This window comes from Budorcas taxicolor, chromosome 2 (assembly GCF_023091745.1).
Source record: "Budorcas taxicolor isolate Tak-1 chromosome 2, Takin1.1, whole genome shotgun sequence".
Classification (NCBI taxonomy): domain Eukaryota; kingdom Metazoa; phylum Chordata; class Mammalia; order Artiodactyla; family Bovidae; genus Budorcas; species Budorcas taxicolor.
In genome coordinates this window covers 108,659,848-108,677,617 of record NC_068911.1, presented here as the reverse complement: position 1 = coordinate 108,677,617, position 17,770 = coordinate 108,659,848, and the positions used below count along the sequence as shown (strand labels likewise).

Sequence of the window (17,770 nt, the reverse complement as noted above, 5' to 3'; positions counted from 1 at the left end):
TTTCAGCTTCAGTATCAGTCCTTTCAGTGAATATTCAGGACTGATTACCTTTAGGATGGACTGGTTGGATCTCCTTCTGAACAAGGGACTCTCAAGAGTCTTCTCCAACACCACAGTTCAAAAGCATCAATTTTTTGGTGCTCAGCTTTCCTAAAAGTCCAACTCTCATATCCATACATGACTACTGGAAAAACCATAGCTTTGACTAGATGGACCTTTGTTGGCAAAAGAATGTCTCTGCTTTTGAATATGCTGTCTAGGTTGGTCATAACTTCTCTTCCAAGGGGCAAGTGTCTTTTAATTTCATGGCTGCATCACCATCTGCAGTGATTCTGGAGCCCCCAAAATAAAGTCTGTCATTGTTTCCATTGTTTCTCCATCTATTTACCATATAGTCATGAGACCAGACGCCATGATCTTCGTTTTCTGAATGTTGAGTTTTAACCCAACTTTTTGACTCTCCTCTTTCACTTTCATCCAGAGGCTCTTTAGTTCTTCCTCACTTTCTGCCATAAGGGTGGTGTCATCTGCATATCTGAAGTTATTGATATTTCTCCTGGCTATTTTGATTCCACTTTGTGCTTCATCCAGCCCAGCATTGCACATGATGTACTCTGCATATAAATTAAATAAGCAGGGTGATAATACACAGCCTTGACATACTTCTTTTCCTATTTGGAACCAGTCTGTCATTCCATGTCCAGTTCTAACTGTTGCTTCCTGACCTGCATACAGATTTCTCAGGAGGCAGGCCAGGTGGTCTGGTATTCCCATCGCTTTCAGAATTTTTCACAGTTTGTTGTGATCCACACAGTCAAAGGCTTTGGCATAGTCTATAAAGCAGAAGTAGATGTTTTTCTGGAACTCTCTTGCTTTTTTCATGATCCAACAGATGTCGGCAATTTGATCTCTGGTTCCCGTGCCTTTTCTAAATCCAGCTTGAACATCTGGAACTTCATAATTCATGTACTGTTAAAGCCTGGCTTGGAGAATTTTGAGCATTACTTTGCTAGTGTGAGATGAGTGCAATTGTGCGGTAGTTTGAGCATTCTTTGGCATTGCCTTTCTTTGGGATTGGAATGAAAACTGACCTTTTCCGGTCCTGTGGCCCTGCTGAGTGCTCCGCTTACACCCTACCTGGTCAACGCCACTTCGTTCACTCAAGGTGGAGCATGAGTTGTGCTCACTCTCTCGGTCGCCTGACTCTTTGCAGCCCTTTGGACTGTAGCCTGCCAGGGATTTCCCAGGCAAGAATACTAGAAAGTGAAAGTGAAGTCGCTCAGTCAGGTCCAACTCTTTGCGAACCCATGGACTGTAGCCTATCAGGCTTCTCCGTCCATGCGATTTTCTAGGCAAGAGTGCTGGAGTGGATTGCCATTTCCTTCTCCAGGGGATCTTCCCGACCCAGGAATTGAACCCAGGTCTCCCGTGTTGCAGGCAGACGCTTTACCATCTGAGCCAATACTAGTGTGGATTGCTAGCCAGAATACTAGAGTGGATTGCTATTTCCTACTCCAGGGGATCCTTCTGGCCCACGGACTGAACCTGTGTCTCCTAAATTGCAGGAGGATTCTTTACCTACTGAGACACTGCAGGAGTAATGAAACTGGGGTTCAAACACTAATTATCTTTACACAGGAAGGAAGGAAGTGCCATAGCCTTAGTTTGCACCATTGACCTTGGCTGGCTTGACAAAAGACAGTTCAAACAGTGTAAAGGAAGTTATAGAATTATAGGGGGGAATCACAAAGCTAACCCCACATAAAATATGCCCAGACATATGGTTAAACAATCACTCTGACATCTGGAAAGCATCTTTGATTTAATCATTAAATAATAAGAGAAGGAAGGGGTAGCCCTAATGACACCACCACCTGCCTTTATGTACTTCTTATTGCATCTGGCTTGATTCATGCCTTCATCTATGGGGAAGGCTAAATTTGACCGCATTCCTTTTTTTCTCTGAATTGACATTAAAGAAGGTAAATGGTCTAGATCAAGTTTGTTATGGTTGCCTGAATCACCATCAGTGAAGGCAATTTCTGATTTATGAGCTTATAGATAATTATGTAACCTCTGGCCAAATTTTATTTAATTGCCCAAACTCTGGACTCCTGCTAATCATTATACCCTAATAAGAGGTCAAGAGGGAGGAAAGGCTTATAGATGAAGGTTTGGTGGTGACATAAAAGAGAACTATTCATTCAACACTTGAATCGATTTTTATCACCTAACTGATCCCCTTACTCATTACCACAGATAATCACAACCAGGTTTGCCCAGTGCTTCTAAGCCACCAAGCCCATCACCTAAATGAAATTGTATAAAATCAAGCCTCAAAATCATTCTGAATCGCTCATTCTGACACCTGAACTCTACTTCACACATGTACCTAATTGTCCCATCTTCTAACTTCATTATTCATTTTTTCCCTTTAATGCCTCATGTCATTCCTGGACCTGAGCCTCACAATCTCCTTGACTACTGTTTAGATTCTCCCATGGATACAGTATGATCAAAAATACCATGAAAATACCTCATTCAACTCAGCCCAGGCTTCAATATCTCATACCTCTGTGCTCTAGTTTCATAAAAGAGTATTAGAAAGATACAACACATGTATACTTACACTTCCCCATGAAATTGAGATCTAATGCTTGAAAACACTAAGCAGTGAAGTTCTGCCTATTTCACTTGTTATTCACACAGATATGGACCAAAACATTCATGTAGTGTGAAGTTGCTTAACTTCATAGACATAGGTGACATAGCAGATGCAATAATACTTTTAAGAATTAATCATAATTTACACTATCTTGGAGCAGTGTCTATCATATCCTTCAATACCATCTCTGGAGGGGTCTATGAAATGCATTCCACTATGAGTTTACTGCCAAAGATAATGTTTCTAAAGAGTAGTAGCCTTTGTCTCTGAGGTAATAATTACATATCCTCTTGCATTTTCCTTTTAATCATGTCTGCCATGAATCTTAGAGGTCAATTAAATGCCCACTCTCAGAAAGCATGCTTCCCTTTCGTGGTCTTCATTTTCTGTTCTTATTTTAATAGTCTTATTGTAAAACTGCCTTTGATTGTAAGTTACATCATATCCTTTGAAAAGAGAGACCATTACATTATTTTTAAAAATAAACTCACCCCATGAACAATCCCCGAAGTATGTCTACAGTATACCCTGGATATCATCATGTACTAAAAAGACTTGTTGACTATTAAAGTTTTAAATTCAATACAATTATTTGAATTATAGAATTTATTTACGTGAGCATTTGGATACTGACCATGTCCCAAGCTGGTATAATGCAGTTCATGGGGTCACAAAGAGTCAGACACGACTTAGCGACTGAACAGTAGCAACAAATGTCTCAGGGTGATGTGCTCTAGACATGTTTTGTAGTGGTGAGGATTTTATAAAGACTTAGAGTACAGTAACAGGGCTGTTTAAATAAGCCTAACTAGAGACATCGTACAGACCAAAGTTTAAAATGTGAAAGGCCATCAGCAGTGGTTTGGTGCGTCTACTTGAATTATTCTGTAATTATCTTCTCTCTTACATATGCTTTCTCCCCCATCTTTTGCTGATTTACATTAGTTGTCTGGCTATAACTGGCCTTGAACTTTCAGTGTCAAAGAAGCTTACCAAGAAAACTGATTATATTGAGGGAAAAAAATCTTCACAAAAGCAGTATGTAAAACAAACCACTATTTGTTTTGCAAATAATTATCTTCTTTTTCAGCCTAGGATGTAGCATCCACTCTTGTGCAACTCAAATCTGTATGGGATTGTCATCTGATTTATAGCAGATCGCCTGGCATCATAAGAAAATAATTTACTGTGCCGATGCCTCACGTCCTGTAAATCAATAGCTTGAATACAGAGACATCTCAATTAGATGGTACAAGGGTAGCACAATCTGCACCCTCCTTTCTTATATCATTAAAATGGCAAGTATTACAAAGCGGTACTTGTTTCAAAGTTGCTTCAGGGGGTGGGGGAGGAGCTATTATTTCAAGGTGGGAGACATAAAGCGAGAGTTGCCATCAAACACAATGAAAAATTGAGCACAAGGCTATGTAAGTAATAGCCTGTGAGGGGTGGGACATGCATTTGTTAAAGTATTGATTGGTGCATTTCTACAGCACCTGTATTACCATGGGCTCCAAGAGTTGAGCAGGGTGTTAAATTATGACTCTGAACACACAGGAGTCATCCATCCTTTCTACCCTATTTCTCCAAGATGCCTCTAAACCAAAATCGCCCACATTCATGGTACGAGCCACCATGAGATAAATCATCTAAAGGCTCAATTCTTCCTGCAACCCAGATAAAACTGTTACCAATATAAAAGCCTCATGATGAGGAAGCAAAATTATCCATCACCAATTTTATTCAAATCCCAATGGTAAATCCAAGGCAAGACAGAGCTTGCTGAAGAAAATCTTAGGGCAACTTTTTAAATTTGAATCTGAGACAGCCTCATGAGGGAGAAAAGAGTTAAAAATTATTTTCCTGGTTTTTGCAAAGTAAAGTAAAACTCACAAAAATGAAAGCAAAGTCCCTCATAGGGTGCCTAGATCTGATTCTAGGACTGTAATTGCACAAGTTTCTGTTTCTTCTGTGAAACTGAAGAGATTTTAAATAATAGGTTGAAACTTTACCTGGCCTTGTATTAACCATATTTGAACGTTGAAAGCTTTTTTACTGTGCTGACATTAAACCAAAGAGTTACTTTTGCCAAATTGTTTCGAATTAAAGTTTTCTTTTTTAAAGGAAAAATGATGATTATAATTTTAACAGATTCTAAATATCACTCTAAATAAGGAGTAAGAGTTTGCTGGGAGATTCACGCTCTCTCTACCTGAAAACTGGACGATAAGCCCAGTAAAACTGCATCCTCCTGGCGGGGCTTTCCCAGATCACACCTGCAGGCCACACAACCCACTCATCTTACTTTGGAAAGATACTCTGAAAAGCCATTAGGGAAGAAAAGATAACTAAGCTCAAGAAATTCAAGTCTGAGGTACAGATGGAAAGCTCCAGAATATTGGTTCAAATGCAATTGGATGGCTTGGCTAGAAGCTAAACTGTTGGTCATTAGCTTCTCAAATGTAACACGAGCTTGCACAGTGGAAATACAAGCAAAGGTGTAACTGGTAGGGGGAGCAATGCACCTCAGGAAGCAAGATGCTCCGGACAGAACAGTACCTGGAGAACTGCTGCTGCAGGCCGCGCATCTGAATTCTGTTGCGCTCAGACTCCAGTGTCACCTCCTGCAAGCGCTTCTCACTCTGAAGACGCAAGTGTCTCTCCTCTTCCAATTCATGGATCAGCTTCTCATGCTGCAAAAGGCACACAGGGGATGGCTTTTAAGAATGTGTTTCTTAAATATTACTAAAAAATAATTCGTAGTTACTTTCGGTTATTAAATGCTACCTTGGACTTTATGTATTAATTTCATCCTCATTGCAACCTCATAAAGTAGGTTCTAGTATTAAACTCTTGTTATCTAGGAAACCAAGGATCCAAGACATCAAAGTAGTTTGTCGTAAAAACAAACAAGGTAATAAGTATTCAATCCTGGCTGATTTGACTCCAATGCCTGAATGATTTCCACCAAACCAGGTGGCTTCCTAGACAGAGATGAAGACTGATGACTGAATAATGCCATACTGGGCAATGGCACCCCACTCCAATACTCTTGCCTGGAAAATCCCATGGATGGAGGAGCCTGGTGGGCTGCAGTCCATGGGGTTGCAAAGAGTCGGACACGACTGAGCGACTTCCCTTTCACTTTTCACTTTCATGCATTGGAAAAGGAAATGGCAACCCACTCCAGTGTTCTTGCCTGGAGAATCCCAGGGAGGGCGGAGCCTGGTGGGCTGCCGTCTGTGGGGTTGCACAGAGTCGGACACAATTGAAGTGACTTAGCAACAGCAGCATATGCATATCAATTTGAGTAATAATGAGTAAAGTTTATTGGTGATTGTTGAGAATGATTTCATCTCTTCAATCTCTGGTAATACTTTAAAGGGAATATTTCTGTGTTATATACAGACATTCCAACCTAATTATACCATGGAGCTGATGAGGATAAGGTTAAAGAACTATTTTGAATTTGCCCAATTAGATTTTCACAGATGGAAACTGGTTAAATCACAAACCAGTGATTACAATTTATAAATTACAAATAAAGTGGCTTATTTGTAATCCCAGAAAATGAGCTCCTCACAAATGGACATCAGGTGTTAAAAAGAGGGACTGGATGACCCAGGATAAATGGTTCAGCAAAATCGCACTTCAGGAACAGTTAAAAAGCACACATGCTCAGATCCTGACATTATAGACTCAGCTAAAACTAACAACTTTTTTTGTTTTTGTTTTGCTGTTGTTGCTGCCTTTTCTTTTTTTAAAGCATGTCATGCTATTATGGTTATGTATATTACTAAATTAAGCACTTTGTGTACAGCATATATAATCAAGAAGGAAAATCAAAGACAATGCCTGATTATGAGGGACCTACATTCTTCAAGGGAAAGAATGGAAGCAGAGATTTGAATCTTTAAATAAATCAAACACTACGACTCTGTACATTGAATTACCCAGAAAAACTTGATCCACTGTATCATTCAAGGAAAAAAAAAAATTCTTCTGAGGGCCATGAATGAAACAGACCATTTCTGGAAAAGAATCAAGGTCCTCTAAAAATACTTCACACTCTGTGCCTCAGCAACTTTGACTACATTCTCTCTTCTGTGTAAGAAGCCTGCTCTATTCGGTCGGGAGCTGCTGCTACGTGGTGCTGGAAAGACTTTGAGGAGATAACCCCACGCCCAAGGGCAAAGGAGAAGCCCCAGTAAGATGGTAAGAGGGGAGAAATCATGTTTAAAGTCAAACTGTATACACACCAGAGAGGCTCAGAGGGCTCAAACAAACCTTGTGTGCACCAGGACCCAGAGACCCCACAGAGACTAAGACAGAACTGTGTTTGAGTGTCTCCTGTGGAGGTACGGGTCAGCAGTACACTGTTGCAGGGGCAAAGGCTCTGGGTGTGGTAAACCAGAGGGTGCCATAGGCCTTCTTGGAGGACACTGCCATTAACCCCATCACAGAGCCGCCAGAACTTACACAGGATGGGGAAACAGATGCTTGGGGGTCACAGAACCTTGTGAGCACCAGGACCTGGGAGAAAGGAGCAGTGACCCCACAAGAGACTGACCCAGACTCGCCCGTGAGTGTCCAGGAGTCTCCGGTGAAGGCATGGGTCAGCGGTAGCCTGCTGCAGGGCTGGGGGCACTGAGTGTAGCAGTGCATACGTGGGCCTTTTGAAGGAGGTCACCATTATCTTCATTACCTCCACCACAGTTTCAGTTCACTTTAGTCACTTAGCTGTCCCCAACTCTTTGCGACCCATAGAGTGCAGCATGCCAGGCCTCCCTGTCCATCATCAACTCCCAGAGTTTACTCAAACTCATGTCCATTGAGTTGGTGATGCCATCCAACCATCACATCCTCTGTTGTACCCTTCTCCTCCCACCTTCAATCTTTCCCAGCATCAGAGTCTTTATGGATCAGTCAGTTCTTCCAATAAGGTGGCCAAAGTATTAGAGTTTCAGCTTCAGCAGCAGTCATTCCAACGAATATTCAGGACTGATTTCCTTTAGGATGGACTGGTTGGATCTCCTTGCTGTCCAAGGGACTCTCAAGAGTCTTCTCCAACACCACAGTTCAAAAGCATCAGTTCTTTGGTGCTCAGCTTTCCTAAAAGTCCAACTCGTACATCCATACATGACTACTGGAAAAACCACAGCTTTGACTAGATGGACCTTTGTTGGCAAAGAAATGTCTCTGCTTTTTAATATGCTGTCTAGGCGGCCCCAGGTAAATAAAGGGAGGGAACACAGCCCTACCCATCAGCATAAAAATGGATTAAAGTTTTACTGAGCATGGCCCACCCATCAGAATGAGACCCATTCCCCCCTCAATCAGTCTCTACCATCAGGAAGCTCCCATAAGCCTCTTATCCTTCTCCATCAGAGGGAAGACAGACTGAAAACCACAATCACAGAAACCTAACCAATCTGATCACAAGGACCACAGCCTTGACTAACTCAGTGACACTATGAGCCACGCCCTGTAGGGCCACCCAGGATGAATGGGTCATGGTGGAGAGGTCTGACAGAACGTGGTCCACTGGAGAAGAGAATGGTAAACCACTTCAGTATTCCTGACTTGAGAACCCCATGAACAGTATGAAAAGGCAAAAAGATATGACAATGAAAGATGAACTCCAAAGGTCGGTAGGTGCCCAATATGCTACTGGAGATCAGTGGAGAAATAACTCCAGAAAGAATGAAGAGATGGAGCCCAAGTAAAAACAACACCCAGCTGTGGATGTGACTGGTGATGGAAGTAAAGTCTGATGCTGTAAAGAGCAATATTGCATAGGAACCTGGAATGTTAGGTCCATGAATCAAGGTAAATTGGAAGTGTCGAACAGGAGATGGCAAGAGTAAACATCAACATTTAAGGAATCAGCAAACTAAAATGGACTGGAATGGGTGAATTTAATATCTACTACTATGGGCAAGAATCACTTAGAAGAAATGGAGTAGCCCTCATAGCAAACAAAAGAATCTGAAATGCAGTACTTGAATGCAGTCTCAAAAACAACAGAATGATCTCTGTTCTTTTCCAGGCAAACCATTCAATACTACGGTAATCCAAGTCTATGCCCCGACAAGTAATGCTGAAGAAGCTGAAGTTGAATGGTTCTGTGAAGATCTATAAGACCTTCTAGAACTAACACCCGAAAAAGATGTCCTTTTCATTATAGGGGACTGGAATGCAAAAGTAGGAATTCAAGAAATACCTGGAGTACCAAACAAACTTGGCCTTGGAGTACAGAATGAAGCAGGGCAAAGGCTAATGGAGTTTCGCCAAAAGAACGCACTGGTCATACAAACACCCTCTTCCAACAACACAAGAGAAGACTCTATGCATGGACATCACCAGATGGTCAATACTGAAATCAGATTGATCATATTCTTTGCAACCAAAGATGGAGAAGCTGTATACAATCACCAAAAACAAGACTGGGAGCTGACTGTGGCTCAGATCATGAACTCCTTATTGCCAAATTCAGACTTAAATTGAAGAAAGTACAGAAAACCACTAGAACATTCAGATATCACCTAAATCAAATCCCTTATTATTATGCAGTGGAACTGAAAAATAGATTCAAGGGATTAGATCTGATAGACAGAGTGCCTGATGAACTATGGACGGAGGTTTGTGACACTGTATAGGAGACAGGGATCAAGACTATCGCCAAGAAAAAGAAATGGAAAAAGGCAAAATGGTTGTATGAGGAGGCCTTACAAATAGCTGTGAAAAGAAGAGAAGTGAAAGGCAAAGGAGAAAAGGAAAGATATATCCATTTGAAGGAGAGGGCAATGGCAACCCACTCCAGTACTCTTACCTGGGAAATCCCATGGACAGAGGAGCCTGGTAGGCTGCAGTCAATGGGGTCACGAAGAGTTGGACATGACTGAGCAACTTCACTTTCACTTTTCCCTTTCATATACTGGAGAAGGAAATGGCAACCCACTCCATATTCTTGCCTGGAGAATCCCAGGAATGGGAGCCTGCTGGGCTGCCGTCTATGGGGTCGCACAGGGTCAGACATGACTGACATGACTTAGCAGCAGCAGCATTTCCATTCGAAAGCAGAGTTCCAAAGAAGAGCAAGGAGAGATAAGAAAGCCTTCCTCAGTGTTCAATGCAAAGAAACAGAGGAAAACAATAGAATGGGAGACTAGAGATCTCTTCAAGAAAATTAGAGATAACAAGGGAACATTTCATGCAAAGATGGGCACAATAAAGGACAAAATCGATATGGACATAACAGACTTCCCTGGTGGCTCAGATGGTTAAGCGTCTGTCTACAATGAGGGAGACCCGGGTTCAATCCCTGGGTCGGAAGATCCCCTGCAGAAGGAAATGGCAATCCACTTCAGTACTATTGCCTGGAAAAATCCCACGGACAGAGGAGCCTGGTAGGCTACATGTAGTCCATGGGGTCACAAAGAGTCGGACACGATTGAGCAACTTCACTTAACAGAAGCAAAAGATATTAAGAGGAGTTGGCAAGAATACACAGAAGTGTACAAAAAAGATCTTCATGACCCTGATAATCATGACGGTGTGATCACTCACCTAGAGCCAGACTTCCTGGAATGTGAAGTCAAGTGGGCCTTAGAAAGCATCACTACAAACAAAGCTAGTGGAGGTGATGGAATTCCAGTTGAGCTGATTCAAATCCTGAAAGATGATGCTGTGGAAGTGCTGCACTCAATATGCCAGCAAATTTGGAAAACTCAGCAGTGGCCACAGGACTGGAAAATGTCAGTTTTCATTCTAATCCCAAAGAAAGGCAATCCCAAAGAATGCTCAAACTACCACACAATTGCACTCATCTCACATGCTAGTAAAGTAATGCTCAAAATTCTCCAAGCCAGGCTTCAGCAATACATGAACCGTGAACTTCCTGATGTCCAAGCTGGTTTTAGAAAAGGCAGAGGAACCAGAGATCAAATTGCCAACATTTCCTGGATCATCAAAAAAGCAAGAGAGTCCCAGAAAAACATCTATTTCTGTTTTATTGACTATGTCAAAGTCTTTCACTGTGTGGATCACAATAAACTGTGGAAAATTCTGAAAGAGATGGGAATACCAGACCACCTGACCTGCCTCTTGAGAAATCTGTATACTGTCACCCTGCTTTTTTAACTTATATTCAGGGTACATCATGAGAAACGCTGGGCTGGAAGAAGCACAGACTGGAATCAAGATTGCTGAGAGAAATATCAATAACCTCAGATATGCAGACACCACCACCCTTATGGCAGAAAGTGCAGAGAACTAGCCTCTTGATGAAAGTGAAAGAGAGTCAAAAAGTTGGCTTAAAGCTCAACATTCAGAAAATGAAGATCATGGCATCTGGTCCCATCACTTTATGGGAATTAGATGGGGAAACAGTGGAAACGGTGTCAGACTTTATTTTTTTAGGCTCCAAAATCACTGCAGATGGTGATTGCAGCCATAAAATTAAAAGATGATTACTCCTTGGAAGGAAAGTTATGACCAACCTTGACTGCATATTAAAAAGCAGAGATATTCCTTTGCTAACAAAGGTCCATCTACTCAAAACTATAGTTTTTCTAGTAGTCATGTATGGATGTGAGAGTTGGACTTTAAGGAAAGCTGAGCACCAAAGAATTGATGTTTTTGAACTGTGGTGTTGGAGAAGACTCGAGAGTCCCTTGGGCTGCAAGGAGGTCCAACCAGTCCATCCTAAAGGAGATCAGTCCTGGGTGTTCATTGGAAGGACTGATGCTAAAGCTGAAACTCCGATACTTTGGCCACCTCATGTGAAGAGTTGACTCATTGGAAAAGACTCTGATGCTGGGAAAGATTGGAGGCAGGAGGAGAACAGGACGACAGAGGATGAGATGGCTGGATGGCATCACCGACTCGATGGACATGAGTTTGAGTGAACTCCGGGAGTTGGTGATGGACAGGGAGGCCTGGCGTGCTGCAGTTCATGGGGTCTCAAAGAGTCGGACGTGACTGAGAGACAGAACTGAACTGAACTGATGGTTTCAAGACATACATTCCATTAGGCCTTTAATACTTTTTGAGTTAATTTTTGTTCACGTTATAAAACAGTAGTCTAGTTTCATTCTTTTGCATGTGTATATTCATTTTCCCCAAAACTATTTATTAAGAAATCCTCTCCCCATTTTACAAACTTAGCTTGTCATAAATTTATTGACCATGCTGTTTTGGCTCAGTCGCTCAGCTGTGTCCCACTCTTTGCAACCCCATGGACTGCAGCACACCAGGCTTCCTTGTAATTCACCATCTCCCGGAGCTTGCTCAAACTCATGTCCATCCAGTCAGTGATGCCATTCAACTATCTCATCCCTCTGTTGTCCCCTTCTCCTTTTGCCTTCAATCTTTCCCAGAATCAGGGTGTTTTCTAATGAGCTGGTCCTTCACATAAGGTGGTCAAAGTTTCAGCTTCAGCATCAGTCATTCCAATGAATATTCAGGATTGATTTCCTTTAGGATAGACTGGTTGGACCTCCTTGCTGTCCAAGGGACTCTCAAGAGTCTTCTCCAACACCACACCTCAAAAGCATCAATTCTTTGGTGCTCAGCTTTCTTTATGGTCCAACTCTCACATCCATACATGACTACTGGAAAAACCATAACTCTGACTATACGACCCTCATCAACAAAGTAATGTCTCTGCTTTTTATTGACCATGTATATGTGGCTATATTTGTGAGGCCTCTATTTAACTCCATTAACCTATGTGTCTATGTTTATGCCAATACCATCCTGTTTTAATTACTAGAGCTTTACAATATAATTTTAGCGTGATGCCTCCAGCTTTAATCTTCTTTCTCAAGATTGCTTTAGCTATTCAGGGCCTTTGCACTTTCATACCAATTTTAGGACTGCTTGTTCCATATCTGTGAAAAATGTCACTGGAATTTTAATAGGGATTGCATTGAATCTGTAGACTGCTTTCGGTATTATAGACATTTTATTATTAATTCTTCCAATCCATGAGAATTGGTATATTTTTCCATTTACTTGTGCCTTCAGTTACATTCATTAGTGTCTTATAGTTTTCAACATATATGCCTTTCAACTCCTTGGTTAAATTATTCCATAGGTATTTTACTATTTTTGATGTATGTAAATGGGATTATTTCCTTAATTTCTATTTCTGATAGTCTATTGTTAGTGTAAAAGAATGAACTGGAATTCTGTATACTGACTTTGTATCCCGAAAGTTTACTGAATTTATTACTTTTAACAGTTTTTTTTTTTTGGTAGTTTTTGGAATTTTTGATACATAAAATGATGTCTTCTTCAAATAGTGACAGTGTACTTCTTCCTTTCCAATTTGGATGACTTTTATTTCTCCTTGATAACTGTTCTGGCTGAAACTTTCAATAATATGCCAAATAAAAGTGGCAAGAATGGACATCTTTGTGTTCTTCTGATATTAGAAGAGAAACTTTCAGCTTTTCACTGTTGAGTATTAATATTAGCTATTATCACAGGCTTGTCACTTATGGCCTTTTATTATGCTGAGGCATGCTCCATCTACACCGTGGAGAGTATTTATTATAAATACATGTTGAATTTTGTTACATGCTTTTTCTATGGTGATTGAAATGATCATATGATTTTTATTCTTCAGCCTGATAACACGGTGTATCATGTTGACTGGTTTGCAGATGCTGAACTCAATTTGACTTGTGGAGTAAATCTCACTTGATCATGGTATATGACTCTTCCAGTGCGTTGCTGTACTCAGTTCTCTAAGATTGTGTTGAGGATTTTTGCTTCTATGTTCATCAAAGCTATGGCCCTGTAATTTTCTTTTCTTTCTTTTCTTTTCTTGCCTGGTTTTAGCATCATGATAATACTGGTCTTTTAAAATGAATTTGGAAATGTTACCTCTTTTTCTATTTTTTTTTTAAGTTTGAGAAGGATTAGTATTAATTCTTCCTTGAATGTTTGGTAGGATTCAGTCTTAAATTTTTGTTCTTTGGGAAGTTGATGATTATTCATTCGATTTCTTCCTGGTAAGCACTCTATTTAGCTTTTCTGTTTCTTCATGATTCAATCTTGGAAGGTTGTATGTCTCCAGAATTCACCAATTTCTTCTAGATTGTCTAATTTGTTGACATACAATTCTTCACAGTCACCTATCAATATCCTTTGTATCTCTGTGGTATGAATTGTAACATCTCCTCTTTCATTTCTGGTTCTTACTTAATTGAGTCCTCTCTTTTTCCTTGGTAAGACTAGCTAAAGGCGTGTCAATCATTATTTTCAAAGAATCACCTCTTCGTTTCATTGCTATTTTCCGTTGTCTTTTTAGTCAACATTTTTGAGTTTAGAAACTTTTAGATATCATTTACCTCCACTCTGATCTTTGTTACATCTTTCCAGCTATGAACTTAAAGCTTAGTTGGTTTATCTTTTTTTAGTTCCTTAAGGTATAAAGTTAGGTTGTTTATTTGAGATATTTTTTTTTTCTTGGAGTAGACATGTTAGTCTGCTTGATGTTGTCTAATAAGTCCCTTAAGCTATCTTCCTTTTTTCAAATTCTTTTTTTCCTCTGATCTGCTTAGACGAATTCCTTTGCCCTGTCTTCAAGATCACTGATCCCTTCTGCTTCATCTAGTCTGCTGATGAACTGATCTAGTGTATTTTTCATTTGTTATTTTAATCCTCAGCTCTCTGACTTCTGTTTGGTAATTTCTTATTTTTTTCTATCTCCATCAATGTTCTTACTGTGTTCATCTAGTCTTCTCCCAGGTTTGGTTAGCATCTTTATGACCACTACTTTGAATCCTTTACTGGGTAAATTACTCATCTCCACTTCACTTAGGTTTTTCCTGAGGTCTTACCTTATTCTTTCATTTGGAAAATTTTTTCTGTTTTTCTATTTTGCTTGACTCTTTATGATTGTTTCTGTGTGTTAAGTGAAACACTTGCCTCTCCCCACCTTGAAGGAGTGGCCTCCTTGCCCTAGATCTTGGCTTTCTCATGAAACTTTGTAATTGGCCAGGTAGTCTGCTTTATTATTTTTTAATGGCTTGCAGGTAGCAGTGGTGTGCCAAGAACTGTCAGCGTTATAAAGGGAAAGATCTCAGTCAGCACCTAGTGTCAGGGTGCTTAGAGGCCAGGCCCGTCAGGCAGCAGCTTTTGACATATGCAAATGATTGAAGCTTTCAGGAATGCAACTGTAAACCCTGCTGGCTCCAGACCTCTGGACGTGTCCTCTGGGCAACAGTTGCAATATTCAGGGCTCCAGATGAATGTATTTGTAAGTCACTAGTGTCTGTTCCCAAGACTACCGCCATAGCCTCTAGATGAGTGGTAACCTGAAGCTGTCCCTCAGGCTGAGGCTCCAGGATAAGTAAATAGGCCTCTTTCACAGAAAGACTAAATAAATGTGTGTTTCACTCTAGTGTCTGTGCAGTGTCTAAGAACTGCCTCCAATTGTTACAGATCTGTGGGACTTCACAATGCAAGCCCCTCTGGCTACCAGAGCCAGGCAATCAAGGAGCATCTCCTATGCCCACAAAAACTGGGGCACCAGACACAGGTTAGAGCCATCTTCCAAGAGACACTGGCATTCTGGAGCACAGTACAGAGTGTGAAGAGAGCATCTGCCCTCTAAGGTCTTTGAAAGATTTAAAGTCAGTCCTTTGATGTGTGTTTAATTAGAAGAATGCCCCTAACACTGCAGCTATGCTGATAAGTCTTTCACGGAAAGATTGAGTTCCTGGGTCTGTTACCTCTTGGTGTGCCCTCAAGTGGTAGCTATTTAAAAATGCTTTCTCCAGTGGTTATCATTCTGTGAGACCCACAAGTGTAAGCCCTCCTGACTTCTAGAGCCAGGTGATATAGGGGTGTCCCTTTGTGGCTGCTGCAGAAATGAGGGTACCAGACAAGGGTACAAGCTCTTTTCTGGGAGATACCAGAAAGCTAGAGTGAGGGACAGTGAGAGGATGAAGACTATCCACCAGCCTTTATCTCGAGAGCCTTTCCCTGGGTCGCTAGGAGTGTGCCAGGCCAGGAGCTTCTGGACAAGGAAATGGGCCTCCTCAGAAAGACCAGGGGTGTTACAATCTGCTATCTGTGCGCTGAGGGTGGCAGCCTGCTAAGAACTGTCTCTGTGTTTGTTATACTCCCATGAACCTAGGAAAGCAAACTGTTAGAGCCAGGTGCCCAAGGGCGGTCCCCTGGGTTGCTGCCAGAAAACTGTATACCAGACATAAAAATCCAGAGCACCAGCTGTGTGTGACAGCTCCCATCTTGAGACACTGGCACTGAGGAGCTGGCAGGGAGAGACCACATAGATGCCACCTTCCAAGAATTAAAGAAAAGAGACGGTGCCTGCAGGCTTTAGTGAAGCAGAGGAAGAGTACAAGGATGCCACTGGCCAGTCCCTCCATTCCTAGTCAGAATCTGAATAGGCCCCTTCCCCTCTGGCATGCACTTAAACATTTAAAGATCAGCAGACCAATCTTCACACACAGTCTGGGTGTGTTTCTAACTGCTGCCTCTGTGCTGTGCCCTGGGGTGAATGAGTCCTTTAAGAGCGGTTTTCCAGTTCACTACAGCTCTTTGGGTCTCATGATCATGAGCCTCACTGGCTTTCAAAGCCCAATGTTTTGGGGGCTCATCTCTCAGGTGCAAGTCCTGAGTTGGGGTGCCTGACGTGGGGTACAGACTTCCCATTCCTGAGGGAGAAGTTCAGGATTTATGAATTCCCTCCCAGTTGTGGGTCACCATGCCAGAGTGTGCGATTTAAGGCGGGGTCAGGTATCTGCTTCTACCCACCTCGATGGGGCCTTTTTCTCACTTGATATGATGAAAAAGTTAAGCTAGTCTGGAAGTATTTTTCAGAGGGAATTGTTCCATATGTAGTCTAGTTTTGGAGGGTCTGTGGGAGAAGGCGAGTTCAGCATCTTCCCACAATGCCATCTTAGATCACCTTTTAACGCATATTTTAAAAAGACAAATTTATCCCAGCACAATGGACAGACAGTCTGAGGATGATGCTACTCTCTTAGACCCAATTTCATTCATGAGAAACATAAGTGAACGCAGAAAACTGCACCTGAATGAACCTAGTTAGAAACATTCAATCCATACCTCAGCCCGCCACGTGTGTCATAAGTCACCCCATCCACGTCTGATGGTAACACTTGCCCTCTGATCTCACACAGCCTTCTTTCCACTGCTTCACAATAACTCACGAGCTGCACCCCTTCCCATGATCACTCCCACAAGCAAACTGCACGTCCTTTTCAAGGTCAAGTGCCATATTTATGGTGTTATTTCTGTATATCTTAACCATTTAACACTGTAAAACTTAGCTGCCATTTTTACTAGATGCCTATTTTTTTAAAGTGTCACTTCCAATTTTTCGGTATTGTGTCCCTGGTTTCATTTTTCCTACAAGCCCTGCGCAATGATTTTTAGAAACAGATATGTCCTATTACAGCAGGGCTATATATCATGGTGGAGAAAAAGAACTCTGAATCAAGAGGAGGATTCCAAAGCCCTTTCCTCTTTAAGTAAGTAAGTATTAGCCTCTCAGTCGAGTCCAGCTTTTGCGACCCATGGACTGTATGTAGCCCACTAGGCTACTCTGTCCATGGAACTCTCTAGGCAAGAATACTGGAGCTGGTTGCCATTTCCTTCTCCTTTCCTTCTCTGGGCACAAGAAAATAGTTGGACCTTCAACACAGAATCAAGCATAAAAACCAAAAGAAAGTGTTTTACATACTGTTTTAAGTTTTTGTTTTACTGTGGACCATTTTTTAAAAAAATCTTTATTGAGTTTGTTACAATATTGCTTCTGTTTTATGCTATGGTTTTTTGGCCACAAGGCACATGGGATCTTAGCTCTGGGACTGGGGATCAAACCCACCATCCCCTGCATTGGGAGGCAAAGTCTAAAACACTGGACTTTCAGAGAAGTCCCAAGAAAACTCTCTTAATTCCAAGTCTTTTGATCACATCTTTATCTCATAGCCTTCACATAGTCTTAAATTTCCTCAATCACTATCCTCTAACTAAACCTCCAGCAAGGGAGATGCCACCATTCCCCTGGGTAACTCATTTTATTTTTTTTAACTCTTATTT

At 41.4% G+C, this 17,770-nt stretch overlaps 1 protein-coding gene across 1 annotated transcript in view; it reads right to left on the bottom strand.

The window, feature by feature from the left end:
- NCKAP5 (NCK associated protein 5) overlaps positions 1-17,770 on the bottom strand; it is a 906,569-nt gene that overhangs the window by 428,628 nt on the left and 460,171 nt on the right. The window contains exon 4 of the mRNA XM_052635984.1: positions 5,225-5,358. Within this exon, the coding sequence (XP_052491944.1) occupies positions 5,225-5,358 (134 nt within the window). The remainder of the gene's footprint in view (positions 1-5,224; positions 5,359-17,770) is intronic.